The following is a 16,500-nucleotide window of genomic DNA, read 5'->3' on the forward strand; positions in this document are numbered from 1 at the left end:
GGCAGAGGGCGTTACAGGCGATTACAGTTTGTGAAACGAGACCTAAAAATAGAAATCCAGTATCTGCAATGAGCCCGACTTAAAACATCGCTCATCGAGAAAACAAGAGGCTTAAACGCACGTCTCTGAATTTGTGCGTGTCTGGTGTTAATGATAGATGTCAAGAATAATAAATGCTTTTACTCTTGTGAAACGGCTGACTTGATCAAGGGAGCTCCCCCCTCATTTGTACGGAGTACGGCTAAACCATACCTCATGGGAAAACAACGTGGCTTGAAACAACACTTTAAATGACAAAAGCAGGGCAAGGTACGTTTCAGAAAGTGAAAAGACGAGATTTTCTACCCCACTTACCAAAACGCAAAACTGTATGTAACGATTTTACGAGGCTAGAGCACAAGCAATTCTCAGCCACCTCTAACCTCTGCCAAATCTGTGTAAACACTGAACAGACCAGCAACAGCGCAGCTTAAATAGGCTCTATAAATACACTGCTTATGCGCTTTAACTACGTCACCGCCGAGAAGGTGTCTGATTTGGTGTTTCTCTGTCAGTTACGCAATGCCCGGATGACGTCAGTACGCATCGTAGCAGTGTATTATTGCAAATCTTTACAGTGTGTGAACTGCGGTGAACCTGTCTGTGAGATATTAACCCTGCCCTGGACGAATGGCAGGAGGCGTTAAATAGCACATAATGATCAAACGAGATACTCTTTTTCCAACCTCTTAACCATTAATCTTTCTTTTGCATGAACTCCTGGGTTATTACAGCACGGAACAGCATTTCGATACACAAACACCCGTATTTTTTAATCGCTAATTTAGTATATTGTATTATTTTTCGATTGCACATTAAGGTGGAACTGGGGATGTTTTGCTACCCTAGCACCGCCAGAATATTGTGATTTTTTAAAGGGTAAAATATGATTTCTATTAGAAGGTACAGTAAGTGAGAGAAAATACCCTGTTCAATGGCAACATTGTCCACGCTGAGGATCTGAATCCACACCCCTCTAGCTTTCCAAACAGAGGTGGCTTTTCCTCCTATCTATTTTCAGTTATCACTAAGTCCTTACAGATATGCAGTGAGTCTAGACCCTGGGCAGGCCACTGAAGAAAACCCATGTGGAAAAACTGTAGGGAGAACATGCAAACACCACACAGAAGGTCCCTCAGATCCTAATTGAACCCAGGACTAGTGACACAATACTGCTGACCACCACATCCCCATGTCACCTGTGTTAGATACAAATCCCTAATACCCATTGCATGCAATTTGACCCTGCATGTTTTAAAGCTGTGACTGAACTTTCCAAAATAATCATGTTGCTGAACCTGTGAAATATCTGGTTGGAAGTGAATTTAGAGAAAACTGAATCAAAACCTTGCCTTTTCTTTTACATTTGCTATCTGGGCTCTCAACATCACGGATTGGTGATTGTGGAGTCACTTTGCAACTTGCAGGGTGCTATTCAGTTCCTTCTTCTGCAAGAGATAAGTCTACTGAGCTCACAGGCACTCTTTCTGATATGGTCTGCTTTCTGTCTTTTCATCTCTATTCTTCATTGGAATGCAGTTATGTGCTAAGCTGCACTGTCTAATTATTCCCCCTTGTGGCAAAATTGTTTGACTTTTTTGCTGCTTTCCAGTGGATGACATTCACCCTTGCCCATGCTTTTCCTCAAGGATTGCACAAACACGCAAAGGGACAAAATGCCATCATAGCCGTGCTATACGTTTAAGAGAAAACACATCACTTCATATTGGAATCAAAATGCTGTTCTGCAGTGTCTTTATTCTGCTGGGAAGCATATGGCGTGGTTCCTATACATAAGTCAGCCTGCATTCGACATACTGCACTAATTGGACATAATGTATTGCATACAGCCTGGACACATCACAGCTCTATTTATATTGAGCTCTGTCTGAGATTATTTTATTCCATTTCTATTGCACTATTATGTATTATTATGTAGCCTTATTTTGTAACTTTAATTTTTTTGATTTTTACCCCCCTCCCCTCCAGTGAGCTCGCAGAAAAGACATTTCATTGCCAGCAACTACTGCTGCACGCTGTATTGTTGAGCATTTGATAAATAAACTTTGATTGACAGCACAGAATCCACGTGTGGATTGTACAGAGCGTGCAATATCTACACTCGTCTTCAAACACATAAGCCACACTCACCCATTCTTGCAAGGTGTCAGGGTGAAAGGGTGTCACTTTCAATAATGTGACTGTGTAGTTTGTTCAGGTTATTTTGTCTGATTCTAAGTTCCTCAAAAAGTATTCAATAAAGAGAAAATGTTCAACTCTAAATGCACTTCTTCCTACAAATTTCAATTTGTGCCCTTGCTTCATTGTTGAGGTCAAATAATGCCATTAGGATTCCTTTGTAAACACCTTTCCGCTGCTGTTGTTGTGGTTCACAAAGTTTCAATAATAACAATACACTTAAATAATAATAAATACATTTTAAATACCAGAAGGTGTAAGAACATCAGAAAAGTTGGAAATGACTGGAAGCCATGCAGATCATGTTTTTCCTTCAGCCCATCAGCCCATCAGTGCAAGGCATTCATTTTTGCCTGGGAAGGGTTATGGACTAATTTCAGAGCAGCAAAATCTTTTTGTACAATGTTTAAGAATTCTATGACAACATTTTTAAGAATATTTACTAGTGGACAAACGTCACATACAGTAACATCCCCAGATTTCATTTCTAGGTTTTTCATGGCATATCCTAATATTCTGTTTCTATTGCTTGTCTATATTTGTCTACAAGATATTACAGAACCAAATGCCTTTTTATTAATTTAAACCTTGTGTACAATATCAATATAACATTGTGCAACTTTAAAAACCTAGATGTTTTATGAGGTGTTTTGAATTCTTGACTCCCTTTGCTTATTATCAAGGATTTAAAGTGATATTAAGTCATTTCACTTTAAAGTGAAATTAGGTGCATGAGAGGAGAAGTCCAGTTCATTAAAATAAATGAATACCGCTTGAACATTGAAAACAGCATTTATTGTACTTACAAGCGTACTGGAATAGCAATGCCAGAAATGATTTTAAGCATTTTTTGTATGAGATAATGAGATTAATATGAATGATAAGTACAATATAAATGTGTTTGATCGTAATAAAACAGAAACATACTTTGTGCTCAACCCAGTGATTTCAAGTGACCATACAGTTAGTACTGAGATATTAAAATGCTCCTTTGAGGCAATAATTGGTCTAACCTTTTAGGTTGTATTGGCCTTATGTTCTGGTTCGATGTCTTTCTGCATCGTGAAGTGCTGCACAATATGTATGGAATCATTTTCTTCTACCTAAGCAGACAAAATGTTTCTGTAAAATTCGCTCTGTTGCTGTCATTAGCTACATAATCAATAAAAATGAGTGAGCCAGTTCCACAGGTGGTATCGCCACTACCACCACCATGCTTCACAGATGAGACCATAATCTTCAGAGAATCTGCAGTTACTTTTTTCCACTTTTTATGCCTTTCTATCATTATGTTAAAAAGTTCATCTTGTTTTCAACTGTTCACACAACTTTGTTGCAAGACTCCTGCCTCATCTTTTTATTTCAGAGTAAAATATAATCTGGCTTTTTTTAGTCTTGATACTGATGAGTGATTTACATGTGGTTTAGACTTTGTAATTCTGCTTTCCTACAAACTGTGATACCTTCACCCCTGGACTCTGCAGACTGCCAGCAATTTCACTAAAGGTTGTAAAAGGGTTTTTCTTGAGAGCTCTGATGATTTTTCCTTTAACAAATTACACATATTTTTCTTGGCCGACTTCATCTTTGCTAATTGGTAATTAAACCCATGGTCTGTTTCTTCAGTAGATTCTACAGTACATTGTGAATTTTGGTGTGCCCAATTATTGTTTCAAATATCAACTTTAAAATGCTGATTCCAAACATTGACAGCAAAGCAAAATACAGTAGTATAATGGGATGTTCACAGTTCTGTTATGAGCCTAATTGCCCAACAGCTTACAGCTGACCAACAAGAGACACCTGCCAGCCAGTTGTTCCAATACTTTTTTCTCCTTCAAATTAAAGGGGTTCAACAAGGTCCTAATTAACAGCTATGTCAGCCTGCAACTCACCACTGGCAGCCCACTGAAGCTCAGCAGAAGTAAGCCTGGCCAGTACCTGGAGGGGAGACCTCCTGGGAAAGCTGAGGTTGCTGCTGGAAGAGATGTTAGTGGGGGCAGTAGGGGATGCTCACCCTGCCTTAATTGACTTTGATAATAGATTATATATTTTTCTAATAAACAAAATACTTTGGATCAATACTTATCAAGTGTTTTTATGAGAAGTGAATATTATTAGAATCACAGTTTTGTCTGCACTGTGTCAATACTTTCAAAGGGCATTGTTTAAAAACTGTAAGGAAATAGAAAACAAATTATTTGTTTTATTGTGTTTTATTGCAAAGCAACATGTTTAAGAGTTGTGTTACATGTAGCTAAGAGAAAGTCTTGTGTTTTCAACATTTGGCATGACATTTCATCAAATGACAAATACTCTTCTAGAACAGCATGCAAACAACCTAATTTGTTTAATGTTTACCTGCTAAATATATCAGGTTTCATTAATGTACTCTACTTTTGCCTGATCATAACTTTGTTTTGGATGACCAACCTTAATTTGTTATGCAGTATGTTAATTAAATGCATTTTAGAAGATGTTTAAATTATTCTTTTAACTTTTTAAATAACCATTGATTGTTATGCTTCATATCACCACTTGAGGGAAGCAAATCTTCTTTTTTCACCCAAAGACCAGGCTAATTCAGTTACTAAGGCTGTGGCCTGATTTACAGGTACCAATATATTATGATATTTTTACTTGTTAAAAGCATTTTCCTTTTCCTTTTTAGTATTTGTGGATTATCACTAGTCATTTAACAAACTTTCAAGTGATTAAAGCGATTAAAACCACAAAAATCATAAACGTACTTAAAAATAAGTATTGCAAAAGGGTTTAAGGGTTCAAATTTCTATATGACAAAATTTTAAACTATTTTGTTTTTAAATCTGACAGATAGTATAAGAAAAAGTGCCACTTTGACCATTATTATTTTCCTAGGCAAATAAGGCACTTTACACAATTACACTACAGCCAAATACCAGTACATCTATCTATTTTCTAACTGCTTTTTCCAGTACAGGGTCGCAGGGAAGCTGAAGCCTAACCCAGCACATTTACAGGTACAAATCAGGGTACGCCTTGGGCGGGACGCCATTCCATCACAGGGCAGACACCATCTACACACACATTCACACTCACAGACACTCACACTCAATCACACTCACAGACACTCATACTCACTCTCACACACTCACACTCACTCACACTCACGGATACTCACGGATACTCACTCACACTCACACACACTCACTCACACTCAGAGACACTCACTCACACTCACACTCACGGACACTCACCCACACTGACAGACACTCACTCACACTCACAGACACTCACACTCACACTCACACTCACTCACACTCACACTCACACTCACACTCACACACACACACACACTCGCTCACACTCACACACACACACACTCGCTCACACACACTCACACTCACACTCGCTCACACACACTCACACTCACACTCGCTCACACTCACACTCACACTCACTCACACTCACTCTCGCTCACACTCGCTCACACTCACAGACACTCGCACACACTCGCTCACACTCACAGACACTCACACTCGCACACACAGTCTCTCCCCAGGGCCGATTTTCCCAGAAACCAATTAACCTGCCACTATGTTTTGAGACTGTGGAAGGAAACCCACGTGAACACAGGGCGAACATACAAGCTCCACACAGACAGCACCCCAGGAATTAATCCCGGGATCCCAGAGCTGCTAGGCAGCAACACTCACCCCTGCACCACCCTGCTGTCTGATTCTGCATTAATGCGGAGCTTCTTTCACTGTTGGAGTCTGAACTGACTACAAATCCACAGTATGACCCCTTCACAACACCAACAGGTGCTAGCAATTTAAATTTGGTAGCAGAAAAATAATGATTGGGAAAAAACTCATTTGAGAAGAGAAAGCCATAATGCAGCTTCAGAAAGGACAGATTAGTCTGCACCTGTAAACCTGTTCTTGCAAATTCCCCTGTAGGTTACAATGAAGATGAATTGTAGTTTCAGTTGTAGTACAACTGGACAGAGTTTCCATGGTTTAACTAATATGAACAGTTTAATGTCATGGGTATTCACCATTTTTCAAAGTAATTGCTAAACCACATCAGTGTAGTGTCACAAAATGTTTTAGTCAGTTACAAATGAAGAAATATGGGTTCTGTATGTTTTTTCTTTTGAATTCAAGACCTGAAAGTCTGCAAAGGTGTCTCCTGTACCATGTTTTATGTCTGTCTGCAATCGTGCATTCTGAGGTGTGGGGTCTGCTGCAAACATTTATTTGACCAAGATGGTGTATTGTCCCCCTGTGTGCACAATTTGACTTGGACCAAATTGAATTTCTAAGATTTGCTTCTACCAGGATGGCAGTGTGCTTAACCTGCTGCCTCACAGCTCTTGAGCCATGGCTGGGGTGTCCACTATGTGAAGTTTGCATGTTCTCTGTGTCTTAATATGGACTTTCTCTGGGTTCTCAAGTCTCCTCCCACTTTCCAAAGTCATGCTGTCTGTGGAGTGGTGACCCTACATCGTGGATCCCCAACCCTGCTCCTTGAGATCCCCGATCCAGCAGGTGTTGTAGGAAAGAAGCTCCTGGTGGACCACACAGCTGCTGGTGTTTGTTCCACCTAAGGTCTCATTTACACCATAGAACACAATATGATTAATCTGAGCCGTTTGACAGCTTTCAGCACTTAAACATGCATTTCGAAAGTAATGTAAAATCCCAAACATCTGAGGAGAAAAAGCTATTACAGTCTAGCAATGTAAGTTCAATTTAGGCTTCAATTAGGTAATTAAGCTCAGAATGGGATCAAAACCAGAAGGACCATTGAGAACCTCTGCTGTATGTTACCATTAAGTCACTAATTTGTAAGTTATGGAAAAATTCATTTGTGATCAAACAAGTAATAAGTAATTTTTTTAGATTTCATTAGAGGTCATTGAGAACTATAATCTATGTGCTCCTGAAGAGTCCCAGAGTTCTCTCTGTTGAAAAGATTAATTGTCTGATTTCTCAATTACTTGCAGGTGTTTCTAACCCTTACTAGTATACAACTCATAGGTAATTGCATTGGGACTCTCAAGACTATCTCCCTGTGCCCATGCCCATGCCCTTGACAGACTGGCAGGTCCTGTCCAGGGTGCAGTCCTGCCCTGCGCTCTGTTTCTAGGATGTGCAGGTTGAATAGACTAGAGAAGCTGCTCCAACCCTTACTAGGAATAGGCAGCTTTCTGATAATGGATGAATGGATGAGTGGATGAATGGATGGATAGGTTCTTCTACATTTGGGGTTAGCCAGACATATTTTATTGAATAACAATGGTCCAAAGAAACTGACGCACTGTGGTAAGAACTTCTATTACAGAAATATAAAAAAAACAAACTGGCCTCATCAACAGCTCTGCTCCTAAAAGTATACACAGCCGAAAGCACATGTGCTCAAGTGTATTACCGAGGAAGTCAATGCAGTTAATTTTGTTTACACATTCTGCCAGTGACAAACATATTAAGGCTATTAGAGAAAACAGTAAAATACAGACCCAACAATTAAACTGGCTTATACAGTGCTGAATATTGATGATAAACGGTTTTCACTACACTGCATGGATATTGCTGAAAACTTACAAAGTGGGAGCAATGACACTTCTGAACCAGCATAGTGTTGCCAAGCTGTTATCTGTTGCAGAAGGCGAAATATTACATTCTTAAAGAGAGCAGATATATCTCGGAGGCATTACAGTGAATTTGCACTTCATCCATTTTCCTCTGCCATGTTAAACACGTGGGATCAAAAACCATTTCCTAAAATTGGCAACCATTTACAGATTTTCTGTTCTTTAAGCGATTAATGAGAACAGTCCGTTGAGTGCATTTTACCTGGAAGGTGACAGTGGTGATCTCAGTATAAGTAGACTTATTTTTCAGCCTTCCAGAGTTGAGGCACTTAATCTGGGTCTGGAAGGAGCAATGGTAAAAGCTGACTTACCTCCATGGGTGATTACTCCAATCGCAGTGTTTAATATAAGCATGCAAGAATGCTAACATACGTCCGCCTATTCAAGACCATGTGCTCAAAATCAGTACACATGCCAGTTCCTTAAAAACAACCCTCAACAAGACGTTCTCTTGTAAACACTAAGCTATGCAGTTGAAGCAGCTCCTCTCTCTCCTTCTCTGGATGGATCTTGTAGTCCAGCCTCTCATCACTGTCCTCTGATTTTGTTGTGGCTGCTGTGCACTGCTCTGGGTGGCGAGATCTTGTACGCTGCGTTGGCGTAATACCTTTGCAGGGCTGACGCAAAGGGGCTGGGCTGACCCACATACATTACTCCACCTAGAGACGGCTGTAAGAGCAAAGAGGAATTGTATTCTTCATCAGTATCGTCCTGGCAGACAACACGGTTCTAACGAGCTTTTACCAGCCTACTGCTGGAAGTGTAACAGACTGCATGCCTCACAGTCGTACTGTTTCATGCTAAGATACCTCCTTAAATCACAACATATATGCATAAGAAAATTTGCAAACAAGAGGCCATTCGGCCTGTATAATAAATATTGCAAATGTTTCATTCACACCATTACTGTATTTCCAGCATTTTTCCCCAGAATTTAAAATGCAGCATCTTACAATAAACCTTTTCACATGTATTTTTAGTTGAACATTTGCTGAGACCTCTGGTTCTGTGTAAAAACTATGATGAATGATGTTGTTCTGTACATCAAATTAACAACAGTATTCCAGCCAATCTGAGCTGGTTTCCAAAAGTGTTGGGGCAGTTGAAGCAATGAAGTCTAAACATCACTATGTAGATTTTCACTATAAACTCTACGAGTACTCATTTCTCCTGAATATAAAACATGATTTGTAAGTGCAACTTCTAAGAACAGCAATTTTACATGCTGAAGAAACAACAGAATTCAGAACAACCCCAAAACAGGGAATTGGCTCAGTGGGTTTTAGACTTCAAGCAGCTATTACCTTAAAAGGATCCGCAACCAAAAAGTAACTCTTGAACTAAAGTTAACTTTTTATGGCAAAATCCGGAGGGAAGTGAGACAAGCACAGGGAATAAAGGATTAGGACCGGGGCTGGAAGAACTGGGGGGCATGTCCAAGGTGCAATGGTGCTCGGGGGGGGGAGCGTGGTCCAAGGCAAATAAGTCCGAAGGGTGTTTATAAAGAAACTGCCTTCGGACTTATTTGTTTGTAAGGAGGCAAATGTCCTGAGCCGGGTGGTCCATCCTTGACAAAGACTAGACAGTCCATCTAGGTGGTCCATCCTTGACAAAGACTAGACAGAGTTAAAAGCCGGAGCGGGATCCGGCGTAGGGTCGGGGGAATAAAAGGGGTAACGGGGCCTGGCGCTCCCAGCCCCGGACCCAGACGGTCAGGATGCCGTTGCGAAGCCTATGCCGTCGAGCCCCTCCTGGACTCGCTGGTAGTCGGGCTGAGCCTGGAATAATGGGAGCGCCTGGCTTTTAAAGGGGAGACCGGAACAGGAGGCAGGTGCAGGAGATCAGGTAAACAAGGAAGGGCTGGAGCGTCCTTAAGAGGAAGGGTTTACGATCGTGACATGACATTTAATGTGATTAAATGTATCAGATTACCCCAAAATGAAACACTTATCACTCATACTAATCCTATCATCACAAATACAAATTGCTTTGTTTGCATACAATAAAATGAAAGCTTTTGACTTTGGTGTCACATTACATTTGGATAACCCTGTGTATGTATACATCTCTGCTTGCAGAGCATATATATACAGTATATCACATCACATTCTATCCGCTTAGGCCCAAAACTTATCCCGGGAAACATTAGGTGTAAGGAAGGATACGCCCTGGATGGCATCTATGTGCATCCCAGGACATACACAGACACAAACACACACACACAGTGCAGAGCAAATTGCTAGTATCATGAATTGCAATGTCTACGGCAGTAATGGCAAGTTCAGTTTGTACAGCGAGTGAGAGTCTCAGTTGCAGGTAATAGGTGGTGAATGTGAGGAGCACGAGACAGATTTCGTCATGGTCTCTGGCCACAACAATCCCCAGAGCTTGGTCCTATAGAAAGCTGGTGAAGCATGCAGTTCAATTCCAGATACCAGCACCCCATCACCTGTAGGCAATGTTGCAAGAAGGATAAGTAGAAACGTGGCTTCAGACAGTTCAGAACTTTGTAGAATCTGTTCTTGTGGACTGCAGAGACCCAACACACTGTTCCTAGTATACACTAAATACATCTAAGCCTATATACAGCGTATATACAAGTGTATATACAGTATATACTGTATCAGCCACATGCATATGTTTCCACATAAAGAACTGCAAAAGAAAATGTTGTTTGTTATTCACGCATTTTCAATGACTAAATCAATGAACAATCTGATTATTCAGTTGTTTTGGCCTTGTCTTTTTCTTTTTCGGTCTTTAATCATGTACACTTGCAGCTCAGACTCTTCTCGGACTTTTATACATGAACACATCCTGTATATAACAGAAGACAAATGAACATATAAGTGACACTTGGCAGTGCAAGCAGACTGTGAGCTCAGTCTGCACACAAGGAATGTGCGAGCTTCTGGGCAAGCCTGAATTATTGTGAAGGTGGACGGAAGATATCCAACCAGATTCTGGCTCGTGCAGACTTAATGTCATGTCACCGAGCAAGATGCTGGAAATGCTTGTGTTGCTTTGTATGGAGGCGAATTTTTAGACACGGTGACGAACTAAGGAAAATCAAGGCATTCGAGATGAAAGGGATCTTCATACAGAGGGGTTTCTTTGACCAGTCGTCAGAACAGATCTAGAGCAGACCCTGGGGATCAATCGGGAAGGGTCAGCTGACTCTCCTGGGACACATCCAGTGGAAACCTGGACACTTCCTACAGAAGGACGCGTCTTGTCTCTTTCGCCTTATTAAAGTGTTTTGGGGACATGTTCATCATAAAACATAGGTTCTGGTACAAGACACCAAAAGATATGACTATAATTATCATTGTACCAAAAATAAATCCTGGATATTATTTTTAATATGTGACAAATGCTGTAATTTAAAAAGTAATTAATTTTGCAGAAGTTATTCATTAAAAGTTGTGCAACAGCATGTTTTTATGCATCTGCTGTTATTACCTTAAACTATCAGTGTATATCCCTGTGTATATGTAACACCAGAAAAAATACTTTTATTATTAAATTTACCCGCAGGAAGTGTTTAAAGGAAATTATTTTTTTTTATCTTCTGCAAAACACCTCACCCATTTAATGCAAACAAATTCTAAATGGACCTGCTAGGAGTTTGAAATAATAGTAACTAGAACTGCTGCTGTGAAGTCAGGCTACTATTTCGCAAAACTGTAGTGTCTTTTAAAAAGCACAGTTATTTTTCTTTCCTCATAAAAAATACATTTCAAAAATGATTTACCATTTTAACACCTGAATATCTGTCTGTGCTGTGACGGTGCCAATTTTTCCTTGTTAAAAAACAAAACTTAATATTTGTGTAAACTAAAATAAGAGCTACAGTCACCAACTGATTTTAAACTCATGAGAATTAAAAATAATTGTTATTCGGCTTTGACAGTCATGTCTTTTTTTTGCCAGTTTTGACTGAACCAATGGAACATGGGGTTGAGATAGAAGCTCGTCGTCCACCATTCGGTAACAGTGGAGGGTTTGAAAAAGCCCATCTGACCTGGTGCACTCACTCAGGAATACTCCCTTCACCATGACGCCACAGGAGGGGGGCGCGGCAGTGGGGGCTGGAAGGACAGATTGTGAGCGGATTGGAGAAGCTGTAGCCCCGCACTGTGCTGCCAGCCAGGGGAGCAGAAGGACCCAGGGAGATGGAATCTGAGGGTGTTCAGTCTACCCTGGGGTTGAACAACATGGTAAGTGTTAGAGATTCGCAGGCTGGGTCTTTACATGTCATACACCTGGACTAAAGCTTGGATTGAATTGAGACATGTGTTGCCAACTGGGCTAATGTCCTGATTTTGAGGGGAATTATCAACCCCTGCTGACACATGGCTGCCTGATTGAGATCCCAGAAGGCAAATCAGGGAGCCTTACAAGAAGACCTCTAGAACTGTACTGTCTCAATGTGGTTAAAGTTCCTGCTGATGTGCAAACCGGTAACTGAATGGCACAGATGGGCAATGAAGTACCTATACTGTCCAAAGCACTGTGCTGACCAAGGCAAATGAGATTGACCTCTTGCACCACCATGAGAAAGGAACGTGTTCGTTTTTTTCTCAATGTTCCCAATGGCTTTCTCAAGAGTGGTCCACTGGACTGAGCTGAGCTGTCTAACACAAAATAAATCAGTGGTACTGTATATCATCTATCAGCACTGGCAGCTAGCAATCACTCAAAGGTCATTCTGACCTTTGTCCTCAATCCTGAGTGTTGACTTGGATAGCATTGCGATATCTAAGATATGCCCTGCAAACCAGCCAAATCAGATTTCACTCAAAATGTGACAGCAGGTTGATAAGCGAAAAAAAGGATCGCTAAATTCAGTGTTGTTCAAGTTCTCACAAAGAGCAGCAACACTAGGCTTCACAAATGGATGCCCTGTTGACAATGTACTTGTGTGCTCCAACAAAACAGCCTGCACCAAACATCAGGCTAGAAAACTGTCACAATCGTCATCCCTCCTCCGACCCTTTTGTATTTTAGTTGATTACGTGCACCTGCCCCCTGTTTTGTCTCTCATTATTTAAGCCTGTCTATCTCCCTCTTCCTGGCTGAGCACTGGGAGGTGGACGCCACAAGGCTGGCCTGTTGCCCGGGCTCGCGGGTAGCCCGAGGGCAGGCCTTATTCCCCGGCGTCCTGACCGTCTGAGTCTGGGGCTCGGAGCGCCTGGCCTCGTTACTCTCTTTAAACTCCTTGTTCCTGTTCAGGATTTTAGCCCTGTCTGTCTCGGATGGATCCCCCGGTTTCCTGGACCGGCTCCCGTTACAAAACCTTTTGACAAGAGCTTTGACTGGTAACAGAATGGTTTGAGACAAATAAGCTTTATACATTCACTAGTCTGTCTAATTTCATATGATTATTTCATATTATTCTTGAGTGACTGCCAAGGACGTATCCTGTCTGTAGGGGGCAGACCTTTTTCATTTTAAAGGCCATGGTTTAGAAACGGGTTGCTAATGATATTAATGCTTTCGAGACATCCACCTTCATCTACTTCAGAGAAATGCAAAGCATTTTCAATAAGGTTTCAGAACAATTGTGACACGACAACTTTCAGGTTTAAGAAAACAACTCCTGCAGCCCAACCCTTGCTGCCTCACCCCGGGATTCCCCTTGTCACTCCCTTTGCCACTGAGAACTAATTCCCATCATGGGAACAGACTGGTTAGACCAGCTAAGAAACAAGGAGTGTGAGAAAGGTGGCAACAGTGGGATGAATCTGGTGCAATATAACAAGAGCTCACGCACTGTTCTTCTGGACAAGTGATATCAAACCAAATGGTCGCTAAATAAAATGCATGATAAAAATATGACAGCTCCATATATGGTCGGTTGCCAATTACTGTAGTTCTTTAAAATGTATGCTAAAAAGTGCATGTAATGGTGTACAATTCGATGACCAGAACTTGTGTTTTCAAGCACAGTTCATTTATCTGTACAGGCTTCCAGGTTCCTTGAAGAGGAAAGAAAAAGAAATGAAAACCTTATTCCCAGGGACAAAGAACACTATTCTGTTAGATCACTACCGCGGTCCTTCAAACTTGTGAAATCCCAAAACTCAAAACAACCATTTCCAGTTTCTAAATTAACCTGGATATTAATCACTCACATTCCTTTTACTCCTGTCAGGAGGTACCAAGTGGACTGTCGCACAACATGAACCAAATACTGTGTACTGATTGAGAAGCCTTGGAGTTCTTCCAGACTATCGTCTATTATGAACCTGTAGTGCAACTACTCAGTTCCCCCTAATTTGATTTCTGCCATTAAACATGCCTCCTGCAAGTTACTGGATCTTGTACAATCTTACAGATTGCTGGGAGCTAGCACAGGGATGGAAATATGCGGATTTCAGCATTTTTGCAAAGAGAGAATTGTTTTGAAAAGCAGAATGCAACCACAACACATCACTGTAAGTGCGGTAAATTAGGTTTGGAATTGTGATGACATGCTTAATTTGCATCATGATTTCTCCAAGTCTCAATGAGTATACAATTTGTTCTATAACAGACTACAAATTAAAGGAATATATTTGAAAATTTTATGCATTTTAATAATGCATAATAGCTGAATTCACCTCTTGTGTCAGAGCATTTATTAAATATTGTGAATGGCAAAAATGTATTTCTGGTAGCATATGTTTCATATGTTTCACGGTTTCACTATAAAATGGGCACCACAAAGCTGTATTTCAGTTTCCTTTCTTATTTTTAAGCTTTAGTTCATGTATGTGTTGCATATAATGAAATACCAAGTGAATGTACTGATAGCAGAAAGGACCTTCAGTGTGAGTTTTTTCATCAGACATGTTTTCCAAGTGCTATAGTTTTGCGTTGGTCACAGGTTGCTCGGACCAGTTCCTCCAAAAGATCGAACAAGACAAACACACTTCAAGCATTGTGCTCTCACAGTAGGTATCAGGGACCATTTCTAGACCCTCCCAGTGTAGGACCTCCACAGAAATACAGATTTGTTTTCCTTTGGGTCTTTCTTAACAATTGGGTGACTTGCAGAATTGCTGAAAAGACATGCAACACAAGTTGCACCGGTTTGACACAATTTCTAGTTGCTATCATGTGTAAAACAGGGCACGGAGCTGAATGAAAGTCCTACATACCCCTGCTGAGCGAGTAGGACCTCTGCTTCCCCTGTCCAACAGAACACTAGAGCCGGGCCCTCTTCTGGAGCTGGAGCTCCAGTCAGCGTCACTCCCTGCACACACAGTATCAATGAGAGTTGGAACAAGCCTTTCACAGTCCTCTGCATATGAATTCTCATTGTGGGTGGGTGGGTTGAGTGCAGTCGAGTTGGTGTCATCTCATGCCGACCCTATGGATAGTTCCCCCATCACTATCCATAGAGTTTTCATGGCAAGAAACAGAAGTAGATTGCCAGGCCTGTCTTCCGCGTGGGTAGTGCTAGTGTTGTTGCCGTTGTCACTGAAACGTGATCCTCCGCTGCCAGCACCACCCCATACTGCTGCGGCCCAGTAGGGGTTATTAGAGAATCTTGCACCCGACATGGGACATGAACCCACCACGCTGAGATTATGAGTCTCATCTCTACCAACAGAGCTAGTCGGGGCTCAATTCTCATTGTAGCTTGACATAATACAATGAATAAGTAAAGGTTTATTCCGTTCTGCAAAGAGAAGAAAAGAAACACACATTGCGGCTGTGGAGCCTTCTTTGGGTGTGAACGAGGAAGGCTCACACCCGAAGAAGGCTCCACAGCCGAAACGTTGTGTTTCCTTTCTTCTCTTTTCAGCATGGAATAAACCCATTGTTCCTTTGCAGCCTACGCATGCTGACGCAGCTCCCCACCTGAACTACTTCATAATACAATGAAAACTGCTAACCTTCGTTAACATCATTGGTATATGATATAATGTAGCCAAGAATGCAGATTATTCTCTCGTAATCTGTGGATGAGCCCGGCTCTCACCTGTAGCTGACTGAGACCAGGCTGGCCTGCAGAGGCGACGGTTCTGGCCCCTGCTGCCCGGCCGCACCACCTCAGTCCAGTCCGGGTGTGTGGAGGAACTGGGGCTCTGAGTCCAGGGGCTGCGAGTGGGAGAAAGGCTCATCGCAGCCTCCTTCTGCCTGTCAGCAAAACAAACAGCAGCCGAGCCCTTATCCTCTTCGTCTCTGGCTGCGCAAGCTCACCCCTGTGTTCTGACAACCTCCTGCCTTCACTCTGCACTGTACAAAATCAGGAATGTGCATTCGGTTGTAATGCAAGGCAGCGGTTTACTTTTTAACCTCATGAAAGGAAACTCCAGGTATTGCAACATTTCAATCTATTGCCCATTCCACAGAAGCAGCAAAGGCAGAGAAATGTTTTTTTTTAAATTTGTGCTGTATTTCTGGTCACTTTGATGTTAAAATAATGCGTGACACTTAAAAGCAGTTTTTGGATCGATGATTATCATAATGCATTAATTGGAAAGCTGACCCTGTGGCCGTTCTATAGGCAAAAGTTCCCCCCTCAATTCTTTAATAACAGAGGCTACAGGAGCATAACAGCATTGTCTCGGTTCAATTTTTTAGAGCATGTTCTCAGACAGGTTGCTATGAAAGTAAAGCCCTACAGA

At 41.5% G+C, this 16,500-nt stretch overlaps 1 protein-coding gene across 1 annotated transcript in view; it reads right to left on the minus strand.

The window, feature by feature from the left end:
* Positions 1-11,931: 11,931 nt before the first annotated feature.
* LOC148829896 (uncharacterized) overlaps positions 11,932-16,500 on the minus strand; it is a 54,977-nt gene continuing 50,408 nt past the window's right edge. Inside the window, exons 13-15 of the mRNA XM_088923884.1 lie at positions 15,852-16,009; positions 15,025-15,119; positions 11,932-12,081 (exon numbers count right to left, since the gene is read on the minus strand). Coding sequence (XP_088780010.1) covers positions 11,932-12,081; positions 15,025-15,119; positions 15,852-16,009 — 403 coding nt within the window. The remainder of the gene's footprint in view (positions 12,082-15,024; positions 15,120-15,851; positions 16,010-16,500) is intronic.

The sequence above is a fragment of the Atractosteus spatula genome, chromosome 8 (genome assembly GCF_055471065.1).
Source record: "Atractosteus spatula isolate fAtrSpa1 chromosome 8, fAtrSpa1.hap1, whole genome shotgun sequence".
Taxonomy (NCBI): Eukaryota; Metazoa; Chordata; class Actinopteri; order Semionotiformes; family Lepisosteidae; genus Atractosteus; species Atractosteus spatula.